Raw genomic sequence first — 12341 nt, 5'->3', positions numbered from 1 at the left:
TACATACATATATACAATTTTAGTGCTTAGGCAATATCCTCCCACATTTCCTTTCCTTATTGCTTGCACACAGCAACAGAGATGCAACATAAAGATTTATACTCCCTCGTGTTGTGAGATGGATGTAAGAAATAAAATTCTTATTCTAATTCTAATCTCCTTGAAAGTAGGTTCGCTAGAGCCGTTGGGGAGGGTTTAAACTAATTTGGCAGGGGGGTGGGAACCAGAGTGATTGGGCAGTTGGCATACAAGCACATGCAGTGTGTAGTGAGACTGTCAGGCAGGACAGGCAGATGATGGGGCAAAAATGCAGTCAGTGGAATGAGTTGAAGTGTAACATGGAGGCAAAATCGAAAAGGGTGATGAACACAGGACTGAAGGTGTTATATTTGAATGCACGCAGTTTATGGAATAAGGTAGATGATGTTGTAGCACAGTTAGAGATTGGCAGGTATGATGTTGTGGGCATCACTGAGTTGTGGCTGAAAGAAGATCATAGTTGGGAGCTTCACATCCAAGGATACACATTGCATCAAACGGGCAGGCAGGTAGGCAGAGGGGATATGGTGACTCTGTTGGTAAAAAAATGAAATCAAATCCTTAGAAAGAGATGATACAGAATCAGAAGACGTAGAATCCTTGTGGGTAGAGTTAAGAAATTGCAAGAGTAAAATGACCGTGATGGGAGCTATGTACAGAACTCCCCCCCCCCCCCCCCCCCAAACAGTAGCCAGGATGCGAGATATAAATTACAATGTGAGATAGAAAAAGCTTATAATAGGGGCAATGTTACAATAGTCATGGGGGATTTCAATATGCAGGTAGGTGGCAAAAATCAGGTTGGTGCTGGATCCCAAGAGAGGGAATTTGTAGAATGCCTTGGAACTGGCCTTTTAGAACAGCTTGCGGTTGATCCCACTAGAGGATCAGCAATTCTTGATTGGGTGTTATGTAATGTACCAAATTTGATTAGGGAGCATAAAATAAGGAACCCTTAGGAGGTGAGGTAGTGATCATAGTATGACGAAGTTCACCTTGCAGTTTGAGAAGGAGAAGCTAAAATCAGGTGTATCAGTATTACAGTAGAGTGAAGGGAATTACAGAGGCATGAGAGAGGAGCTGAAAGGGGACACTATCAGGGATGACAGCAGAGCAGCAATGCTTGGAGTTTTTGGGGCAATTTAGAAGGCGCAGAATGGATACGTCACAAAGTTGAAGAAGTATCCTAAAGAGAGAATGAGGGAACCGTGGCTGAAAGAGAAGTCAAAGGCAGCATAAAAGCAAAAGTAGGGCATATAATACAGCAAAAATAGGAGGAAGGTAAAGGTTTGGGAAGCATTTAAAAACCAACAGAAGGCAACTAAAAAACGCCATAATGAGAGAAAATACGAAATATGAAAGTATGCTAGCCAATAACATTGAAGAGGCTACCAAACGCTTTCTCAGACATATAAAGAGTAAACAAGAGGCAAGAGTAGATTTCAGACTGCTGGAAAATTGAATTTATTACTTACATCCCTCACATACACGAGGAGTAAAAATCTTTACGTTATGTCTCCATCAAAATGTGCAATGTGCAATTTATATATTTATAATAAATAATATGTACAACAGGAGAGTCAATATAACATAGAAGAACAGTTGTATCAGCGTGAATTAATCAGTCTGATGGCCTGGTGGAAGAAGCTGTCCCGGAGCCTGTTGGTCCTGGCTTTTATGATGTGGTACCGCTTCCCGGATGGTAGCAGCTGGAACAGTTCGTGGTTGGGGTAACTCGGGTCCCCAATGATCCTTTGGGCCCTTTTTACACACCTGTCTCTGTAAATGTCCTGAATCGTGGGAAGTTCACATCTACAGATGCGCTGGGCTGTCCACACCACACTCTGCAGAGTCCTGCGATTGAGGGAAGTACAGTTCCCATACCAGACAGTGATGCAGCCAGTCAGGATGCTGTCAACTGTGCCCCTATAGAAAGTTCTTAGGATTTGGGGACCCGTACCAAACTTCTTCAACCGTTTGAGGTGAAAGAGGTGCTGTTGTGCTTTTTCCACCACACAGCCGGTATGTACTGACCATGTGAGAACCTCGGTGATATTTATGCTGAGGAACTTAAAGCTGTTCACCCTCTCAACCCCAGATCCATTGATGTCAATGGCTAGCCTGTCTCTATACCTCCTGTAGTCCACAACCAGCTCCTTTGTTTTTGCGACATTGAAGTAGAGGTTGTTTGCTTGACACCACTGTGTCAGGGTGATGACTGTTGGAGAGCAAGTATTGGGGGGAAAATAAATTGCAGACAAACTTAACAAGTATTTTGCTGTGGAAGTCACTCGCAGTATACTAGAAATTCTGGAGTGTCAGGGCTGAAGAGAGTGTAGTTGCTATTACTAAGGAGAGGGTGCTTCAGAGGTCTTAAGGTAGATACTGTGCGTCACCTGGACCAGATGGGCTACACCCCAGGGGTCTGAAAGAGGTAACTGAAGAGATTGTGGAGGCATTAGTAAAATGATCTTTCAAGAATCACTAGATTCTGGAATAGCACTGGAGGACCAGAAAATTGCAAATGTCACTCCACTCTTTAAGAAGGGAAGGATGCAGACGAAAGGCAATAGGCCAGATAGCCTGATTTCCATGGTTGGAAAGATGTTGGAATCCATTATTAAGGATGGAGTTTCAGCATACTTGGAGGCACATGGTAAAATAGGCATGGTTTACTTAAGGGGAAATCTTGCCTGACAAATCTGTTGGAACGCTTTGAGGAAATAACAGGCAGGATAGACAAAGGAGAGTCAGTGGATGTTGCTTACTTAGATTTTCAGAAGGCCTTTGACAAGGCACCACGTATGAGGCTGCTTAACAAGATGAGAGCCCATGGCATTACAAGAAAGATATTAGCATGGATAGAAGATTGGCTGACTGGCAGAGGCAAAGATTGGGAATAAAAGGGGCCTATTCTGGTTGGCTGCCAGTGACTAGTCGTGTTCTGCAGAGATCGGTATTGGGACTGCTTCGTTCCACATTATGTGTCAACAATCTAGATGACGGAATTGATAGCTTTGTGGCCAAGTTTGCTGATACAATGAAAAGTGGAAGAGCAAGTAGTGTTGAGGAAGAGGGAGTCTGCAGAGGACTTGGACAGATTGGAAGAATGGGTAAAGAAGTGGCATGTGGAATATAACGTAGTGAAATGTATGGTCATGCACTTTGGCAGAAGAAATAAAGGTGTATATTATTTTCTAAATAGGGAGAAACTTAAAACATCAGAAACTTGGGAGTCCTTATGCAGGATTCCCTAACGATTAACTTGCAGGTTGAGCTGGTGGTAACAAAGGCAAATGCAATGTTACCATTCATTTCCAAACTTGAATATAAAATCAAGGATGTGACTCAAGGTTGCATTTGGAGTATTGTGAGCAGTTTTGGGCCCTTATTTTAGAAATGATGCGCTGGCATTGGAGAGGGTTCAGAGAAGGTTCACAAGAATGACTCCAGGAATGAAAGGGTTAACATATGAGGAGCTTTTGATGACTCTGGGCCAGTACTCCCTTGAGTTTATAAGAATGAAGAGGTTTCTCATTGAAACCTATCGAATATTGAAAGGCCAAGATAGAGTGGTGGGTGAGTCTAGGACCAGAGGGCACAGCCTCAGAATAGAGGGACGTCCATTTAGAACAGATGTGAGGAGTAACTTCTTATTCTGGTCTTATTCTGCTCCTTTGTCTTATGAGGTTATGGTCTTATGGTTATCCTCGCTGTCCAGGTGCCTTATGGTTGTAGGGTAATATTCCTAAACCTTGTAGTGTGGGACCTAAGCCTCCCGTACCGTCTGTCCAATGGTTGTAGCTAGAAGAGAGCATGGCCCGGGTGATGGGCAGATGATATTAATGTTACTCTTTCCTTTTGTGGCTGCACTTCTTGTGTATGTGCTTAATGATACAGAGGGCTTTATCTGTGATGGACTGGCTGCATCCATCATTTTTTGTAGACTTTTCCATTATTGGGCATTCCTTTTCATAGCACATTGTGATGCATCCAGTCATGATACTCCCCACTGTACATCTATAGAAGTTTGTGAAAGTTTTAGATGACTTGCCAAATCTATGGAAATTTCTAAGACAGTTGAGGCGCTGCCGTGCTTTCTTTGTGATAGCACTTACATGTTGGTCCCAGGACAGTTGCTCTTAAATGATAACGCCAAGGAATTTAAAGTTACTGACCTTCTCCACCTCTGATCCTGAAATGAGGACTGACTCATGGACCTTTGAATTCTTCCTCCTGTAGTCGATAATCAGCTGTTTAGTTTTGCTGATGTTGAGTGAGAGGTTAATGTTGTTCTTTCCTCAGATATTACCATTTAAAATAATTAAGTCCAATATAGGGCAGCTTACATTACAAAAGATCGATAGGAAAGGAACCTGGGTCAAGATGCACATTAAAGGGTGCTTGAAAAAGAGGAAAGGGAAATAGGAGTCAAGTTTTAGATGTGAAAGCTTCAGAATTTGGTTACATATTCTGTCTCTGACGCTGTGGTGGAGGTAAAGATTGCAATTCTGAAAAGCAGAGGTTGAGAGAGTAGTACTGGGCCGATTTTGAAGCAAATTATAAATTTTGCAATGAATGTTGAATTAAGAGTGGCATCCAGTTCATTATCAACCCACGGATACTTTGGTCAAGATGTGAGCTAAATCTCCTTGAGACTGTTGAATGACACAAGTTGACCAACTCCAAATGCTGGAGGAACTCAGCAGGTTAGGCACTATCTATGGAGAGGAATGAACAATTAACGTTTTGGACCAAGACATGTCCAGCCTGACCTGCCATGTTGTCATGTTCTGCCTTTATTGCTCTGCTTCTGCCTTCTTTTGTTTATAACACACACAAGGCCTGTTGAAGGGTCTTGGCCCAAAACATCTTTTTTGTGTTTTATGTGTTTTGCCGAGCTTTGTGTCTGCACTATATTGCATTGGAATGTGTAGCAATACTTGCAGACTCCCCCAGCTCATCCTTGCATCCTTTGTGTTGCTTGTCAAAGCAAATGACACAATTTACTGTATGTTTTGCCGTACATGTGATAAATCTGAATCTGAATTATGGCTATATGGTAAGTGTCAGGGAGTAGCACTTCAGAGAACCAGTCCAGGCAGGGTGAGTGGAATAGCCTTCTCCTACTATATTTCATTTTGAGAGTTATCTGTACTCACTAAACTCGCCTCTTGTGCTGATATACACCAACTGCGTGCAGAATCATGAACTGGAAGAGGTAAGAGGAGCATTTTGTAATGAATGTTATTTGTACAATATTTAGCTGTCTACTTTGAAGCTTCAATAAACAATCTTAAATTTTTATTAAATTGACCAATAAATTTACTCATCATCCATTACTTCTCTGAAAATTAATTTAGTCTCCAATCTGTCATTGCCTTGTGTTTTCACCCTCTTAGATGGAACCACGGAACTTGGCTTTGGTGTTTGGCCCAACACTTGTCAGGACGTCAGAGGACAAAATGATTGACATGGTGACGCACATGCAAGATCGGTACAAAATAATTGAAACCTTAATACAACATGTAAGTTTAAAAATTTTCCTTGAATAAATTAGTGATTTATTGAGAAGAATAAACAGTGATGAGAAGACCATAGACCATAAGATATAGAAGCAGAATTCGGCTATTTGGACCATCAAGTCTGCTTCGCCATTATATCGTGGCTGATCCATTTCCCTCTCAGCCCCAATCTCCTGCCTTCTCTCTGTATCCCTTCATGCCCAGACTAACCAAGAACCTATCAACCTCTGCCTAAAATATACCAAATGACTCAGCCTCCACAGTTGCCTGTGGCAACGAATTCCACAGATTTGTCACTATCTGGCTAAAGAAATACCTCCGCATCTCTGTTCTGAAGGAACATCCTTCTATTCTGATGCTAGTCTTAGACTCCTCCACCATAGGAAACATCCTCTCTACATCCACTCTGTCAAGGGCTTTCAATATTTGGTAGGTTTCAGTGAGATCTCCCCTCATTATTCTGAATTCCAGTGAGCACAGGCCCAGAGCCATCATATGACAAACCTTTTATAACCATATAACAATTACAGCATGGAAACAGGCCATCTCAGCCCTTCTAGTCCGTGCCGACGCTTACTCTCACCTAGTCCCACTGGCCCGCACTCAGCCTATAACCCTCCATTCCTTTCCTGTCCATATACCTATCCAATTCTGAATAATCCTAGAATAATTTTTGTGAACCTCCTTTGAAATCCTTTTTAAGATAAGGGGCCCAAAACTGCTCAATATTGGGCCCAATACTCCAAGTGAAGCCTCACCAGTACTTTATGAAGTCTCAAAATTACATCCTTGCTCTTATATTTCAGTCCTCTCAAAATGAATGACAATATTGCATTCGCCTTCCTCACCACCAACTCAACCTGCAAATTAACCTTCAGGGAATCCTGCACAAGGACTCCGAAGACCCTTTGCACTTCAGATTTTTGATTTTTTTTCTCTGATAGTCTAGGCTTTTATTTCTTCTATCAAAGTGCATGACCATAACTTCCCAACAGGTATTCTATCTGCCATTTCTTTGCCATTCTCCTAATCTGTCTAAGTCCTTCTGTAGCTTCTTTGCTTCCTCAAAACTACCTGCCCTTCCATCTATCTTTGTAGCATTTGCATCTTTGCAACAAAGCTATCAATTCTGTCATCCAAATCATTGACATATAACATAAAAAGAATCGGTCTCAACACAGACCCCTGTGGAATACCACTACTCACTGGCAGCCAGCCAGAAAAGGCTCCCTTTATTCCGACTCTTATGTCTCCTGCCAATCAGCCACTCCATTATCCATGCTCGAACTCTCCTGTAATACCATGTCCTCTTAGCTTGTTTAGCAGCTTCATGTGTGGCACCTTGTCAAAGACCTTCTGAAAATCTAAGTACACAACATCCACCAATTCTCCTTTGTCTACCCTGCTTGTTACCTCTTCAAAGAATTCCAACAGATTTGTCAGGCAAGATTTTCACTTGAGGAACCATGCTGACTATGGCCTGTTATATCACGTGCCTCCAAGTACCCCAAAACCACATCCTTAACAATTGACTCTAACATCTTCCCAACCACTGAGGTCAGACTAACTGGCCTATAATTTCTTTTCACAAACAAGAGAAAGTCTACAGATGCTGGAAATCCGAAGGGTTTCGGCCCAAAACGTTGACTGTGCTTTTTTCTATAGATGCTGCCTGGCCTGCTGAGTTCCTCCAGCATTTTGTGTGTGTTGCTATCATTTCTTTTCTTCTGTCTTTCTCCCTTCTTGAAGAGTGGAGTGACATTTGCAATTTTCCATTTCTCCAGTACCATGCCAAAATCAATTGATTCTTGAAAGATCATTGCTAATGACTCCGCAATCTCTTCAGAACCTTGGGGGTAGACTATCTGGTCCAGGTGACTTAGCTACATTCAGACCTTTCAGTTTCCCAAAAACCTTCTCCCTAGAAGGAACTTCACACACTTCTGCCCCCTGGCACTCTCAAACTTTTGGCATACTGCTGGTGTCTTCCACAGTGAAGACTGCTGCAAAATATTTATTCAGTTCGTCTGCCATTTCCTTGTCACTCATTACTACCTCTGCAGCATCATTTTCCAGTCTGATATCTACTCACACCCCTCTTTTACACTTTATGTATCTGAAGAAACGTTTGGTATCCTCTATTATTAATTGGCGAGCTCACCTTCATATTCGATCTTTTCCTTCTTTATGACTTTTTTGTTGCCTGTTGGTTTTTAAAAGCTTCCAGATCCTCTAGATTTCCACTAATTTTTGCTATATTTTATGCCCTCTTTGGCTTTTATGTTGGCTTTGACTTCTCTTGTCAGCCAAAGTTGTATCATCCTGCCTTTAGAATATGACTTCTTCTTTGGGATCTACCTATCCTGCACTTTCTGAATTGCTCCCAGAAATTCCAGCCATTGCTGCTCTGCCATCATCCCTTCTAGTGTTCCCTTCCAATCAATTTTGGCCAACTCCTTCTCTCATTCCTCTGTAATTCCCTTTACTCCACTGTAATATTGATACATCTGACTTTAGCTTCTCCTTCTCAAATTGCAGGGTGAATTCTGTCGTATTACGATCACTGACCCCTAAGATTTCCTTTAACTTGAGCACTCTAATCAATTCCAGTTCATTGCACAGCACCCAATCCAGAATAGCTGATCCCATAGTTGGCTCAACCATGAGCTGCTCTAAAAAGCCATCTCCTGGCCATTCTATAAATTTCCCCTCTTGGGATCCAGCACTAACCTGATTTTCCCAATCTACTTGCATATTGAAATTCTCCATGACTCTCATAACATTGCCATTTTCTATCTCCCGTTTTGTGGACCACATCCTTACTGCTGTTTGGAGGTCTGTATATACAAGTGTGCCAGAAAGTTTGTGAACCCTGCGGAATTTTCTCTATTTCTGCATAAGTAAGACCTAAAATGTGATCAGATCTTCACATAAGTCCGAAAACTAGATAGAGAAAACCTAATTAAATAAATAACACAAAAGCATTTGTTTGTCATATACATTAATGATCTGGATGATGGGGTGGTAAATTGGATTAGTAAGTATGCAGATGATACTAAGATAGGTGGCATTGTGGATAATGAAGTAGATTTTCAAAGCTTGCAGAGAGATTTAGGCCAGTTAGAAGAGTGGGCTGAACGATGGCAGATGGAGTTTAATGCTGATAAGTGTGAGGTGCTACATTTTGGTAGGACTAATCCAAATAGGACATACATGGTAAATGGTAGGGCATTGAAGAATGCAGTAGAACAGAGTGATCTAGGAATAATGGTGCATAGTTCCCTGAAGGTGGAATCTCATGTGGATAGGGTGGTGAAGAAAGCTTTTGGTATGCTGGCCTTTATAAATCAGAGCATTGAGTATAGGAGTTGGGATGTAATGTTAAAATTGTACAAGGCATTGGTGAGGCCAAATTTGGAGTATTGTGTACAGTTCTGGTCACCGAATTATAGGAAAGATACCAACAAAATAGAGAGAGTACAAAGAAGATTACCTGGGTTTCAGCACCTAAGTTATAGGGAAAGGTTGAACAAGTTAGGTCTTTATTCTTTGGAGCGTACAAGGTTGAGGGGGGACTTGATAGAGGTATTTAAAATAATGAGGGAGATAGATAGAGTTGACGTGGATAGGCTTTTTCCATTGAGAATAGGGGAGATTCAAACAAGAGGACATGAGTTGAGAGTTAGGGGGCAAAAGTTTAAGGGTAACACTAGGGGGAATTTCTTTACTCAGAGAGTGGTAGTTGTGTGGAATGAGCTTCCAGTAGAAGTGGTAGAGGCAGGTCCGGTTTTGTCGTTTAAAGTAAAATTGGATAGGTATATGGACAGGAAAGGAATGGAGGGTTATGGGCTGAGTGCGGGCCAGTGGGACTAGGTGAGAGTAAGCGTTGGCATGGACTAGAAGGGCTGAGATGGCCTGTTTTTGTGCTGTAATTGTTATATGGTTATATTATACTTGTTCATTTATTTATTGAGAAAAATGATCCAATATTACATGTGTTTCTTGGAAAATGTAAGTGAACCTTTGCTTTAAGTAACTGGTATCACCCCCTTGTACTGCAATAACTTCACCCAAATGTTTCCAGCAAATACATGTAATATTGGACAAATTTTCTAGCACCACTGTAACTCCTATCAGGGTCTTTTTACCCTTGCAATTCTTTAGCTCTACTCGCAGCGATTCTACACCTTCTGATCTTATGTCACCTCTTTCTAATGATTTGATTTAATTTTTTACCAACAGAGTCACCCCACCCCCTCGATCTACCTACCTGTCCTTGGATGTTAAGATCTCAGCTACAATCTTCTAATCTTCTTTCAGCCACAACTCAGCCCACGACATCATACCTGCCAATCTCTAACTGTGCTACAAGTTCATTAACTTTATTCCATATACTGCGTGCATTCAAATACAACACCTTCAGTCCTGTATTCACCCTTTTTGATTTTGTCCCCCTTTTACATTGGGATGCACCCGTTAACTGCAACCTCAACAGTACCTTCTGGTAGGGTAATGATAACTAAACATTATACATAGTACATTGGTAGAGCCAAATTGCTGTTTTCCCTCCAGACTTTCATAAAGCTGTTTTGGATCTGTAGCAATTATTTGGGATACATTGGGACCAGTACATTTTGCCCCAGTTATGTGGCTGCCCCAATTAGTTGAAATTTCATGGAAGTAGTTAAATAGGTATAAAAAAGATAAACTGAGTAACAAATTGTGTATTTAAATGAAATACAGAACAAATTTGAGCACTACCAATAGTACTACAGTACCGTAAGACTGTGATTTAGTTCTTAATAGTTATCAGCAGAGGAATTTATCCAGTGTAGGCAACGAACAAAATCAGTGCAAACACCTAGTAGGGATAATGGACTGCCTTCATACAATGATATCAATCATTGCATCCTCTAAATCTTCATTTTAATTGTAATATTCAAGATGATTGTTGATACCTTCAAGTTCTTCGTAGGTCCTAACTTGTTGAGGTCGTGAAATTGTTTCATTTTCACTCGCATCTGTTTCTGGCACCTCCAACCATGAATGCCTGAAAGCGCAGTGAGCAAAACAGTTCTGAATTGTCTTACTGCTTAAAAGACCACAAGACCATAAGGCATTAGATCAGAATTAGGCTGTTCAGCCCATTAATCTGCTCCGCCAGTCCATCATAGCTGATTTATTATTATCCCTCTCAACTCCATTCTCCTGCCTTCTCACTGTGCCCTTTAAATATACTCAATAACTTAATATCCACAGACATCTGTGTCAATATCAAGGCACTCCTTCCCTGCATTTTTCTCGTATTGGATTTCCAACATCTACTCCGTTTTTCTTTCAATTTTTGTAACAAGGGCAAACTCTAATATGCTGAATTCTGTCAGGATCTGTGGAATGTCACGTCCCTTTGAAGCATTGTTCCATTGGCTAGTGGATAATTTGAATTACTTTTGAAACCAATTTGCATTTTTCTTTTGCAGTATGACTGGTTTTTCAATGAAGATGGAGACACGGATGAGAAGGTAGGACTCGTACGTTCCCTATAACTTGAAGACTCGTAACGAGAACTTTGGGCACATTGCCCTTCATAAATCAGAGTATTGTGCACAGAAGTTGTATACGACATTGGTGAGGCCACATTTGGAGAATTGTGTGCAGTTCTGGTCACCTGCCAACAGAAAAGATATCAATAAGATTGAAAGAGTACAGAGAAAATTTACAAGGATGAAGCCAGGACTGGAGGATCTGAGTTATTGGGAAAGGTTGTATATGTTAGGATTTTATTCCCTAGAGTGTAGAAGAATGAGGGAAATTTGATATTCAAAATTATGAGAGGTATAGATAGAGTCAATTATGTAAGGAAGCTTTTTCCACTGAGGTTGAGTAAGACCAGAACTAGATTTCATGGGTTAAGGGTGAAAGTTGAAGTACTTGAGGGGAACCTGAGGGGCAACCCCTCCACTCAGTGGTAAGAGTATGGAACGAACTGCCACCAGAAGTGGTGGATGTTGGTTCGATTTTAGCATTTAAAAGATTGAGAAGCAACCAAAGTGCACAAGAAGACAAATTGTGTAACTTATAAAATGTGTAAATGAATAATATTGAGAACATAAGTTTTTCATAACTTCTATTGTATTTCTTTACTTTCCTGTAAATGCCCATAAGAAAATGAATCCCAAAGTCATCTATGGTAACATATATCTACGTTGATAATAAATTTGATTTGAGCTTTGAACATTTTAATGATTGCGAAAATGCTCTTCAAGTAGGTTGGAGAGGTACTGGCTTCATCTCTCCCATCTGGTCATCTTTCACGGGATAATAACTGTTCTCATGGAAAAATCTGCATCTTACTTCACCGTTTGCTGTGATCAGAAGATAACTAAATGCACGCACCTTTATGAAATAGGTGTAATTATTTGTAACTAATAAATGACTTTGGAAACAATATTGAAATAAAAATAAACTTGTAAAATGTATTTTCATTTTCATTTAAAAATCTTTTTTATTAATTATTATTGAGGATTAACAAAAAAAGATACATTATGTCAATAATGTAATGTAAAATGTATTTTGTTGCAGGCCCCAGTTGACCATGGAAATAATACAGAATTACAACCAGTACCAAACATAGACCATCTCCTCTCAAACATTGGGAGAACGGGAGGAGCACCAGGGGATATCTCAGGTAATAAAATAAATTTCATTTCTCCGTAATGTTGGCTCATCCAAACTGATTTAATATATTAAAAGTGTAGATAGTTAGTACAGTTCTAG

The 12341-nt window shown here is 40.6% G+C and overlaps 1 protein-coding gene across 1 annotated transcript in view; it reads left to right on the top strand.

The window, feature by feature from the left end:
• The window catches only part of LOC140741506 (rho GTPase-activating protein 23-like), a 252070-nt gene that overhangs the window by 218247 nt on the left and 21482 nt on the right, over positions 1–12341 (top strand). Inside the window, 3 exon segments of the mRNA XM_073071782.1 lie at positions 5442–5567; positions 11045–11086; positions 12147–12252. Coding sequence (XP_072927883.1) covers positions 5442–5567; positions 11045–11086; positions 12147–12252 — 274 coding nt within the window.

The sequence above is a fragment of the Hemitrygon akajei genome, chromosome 18 (genome assembly GCF_048418815.1).
Source record: "Hemitrygon akajei chromosome 18, sHemAka1.3, whole genome shotgun sequence".
Classification (NCBI taxonomy): domain Eukaryota; kingdom Metazoa; phylum Chordata; class Chondrichthyes; order Myliobatiformes; family Dasyatidae; genus Hemitrygon; species Hemitrygon akajei.
The sequence above is the reverse complement of the archived record's forward strand: the minus strand, read 5'-3'. Positions and strand labels throughout refer to the sequence as shown.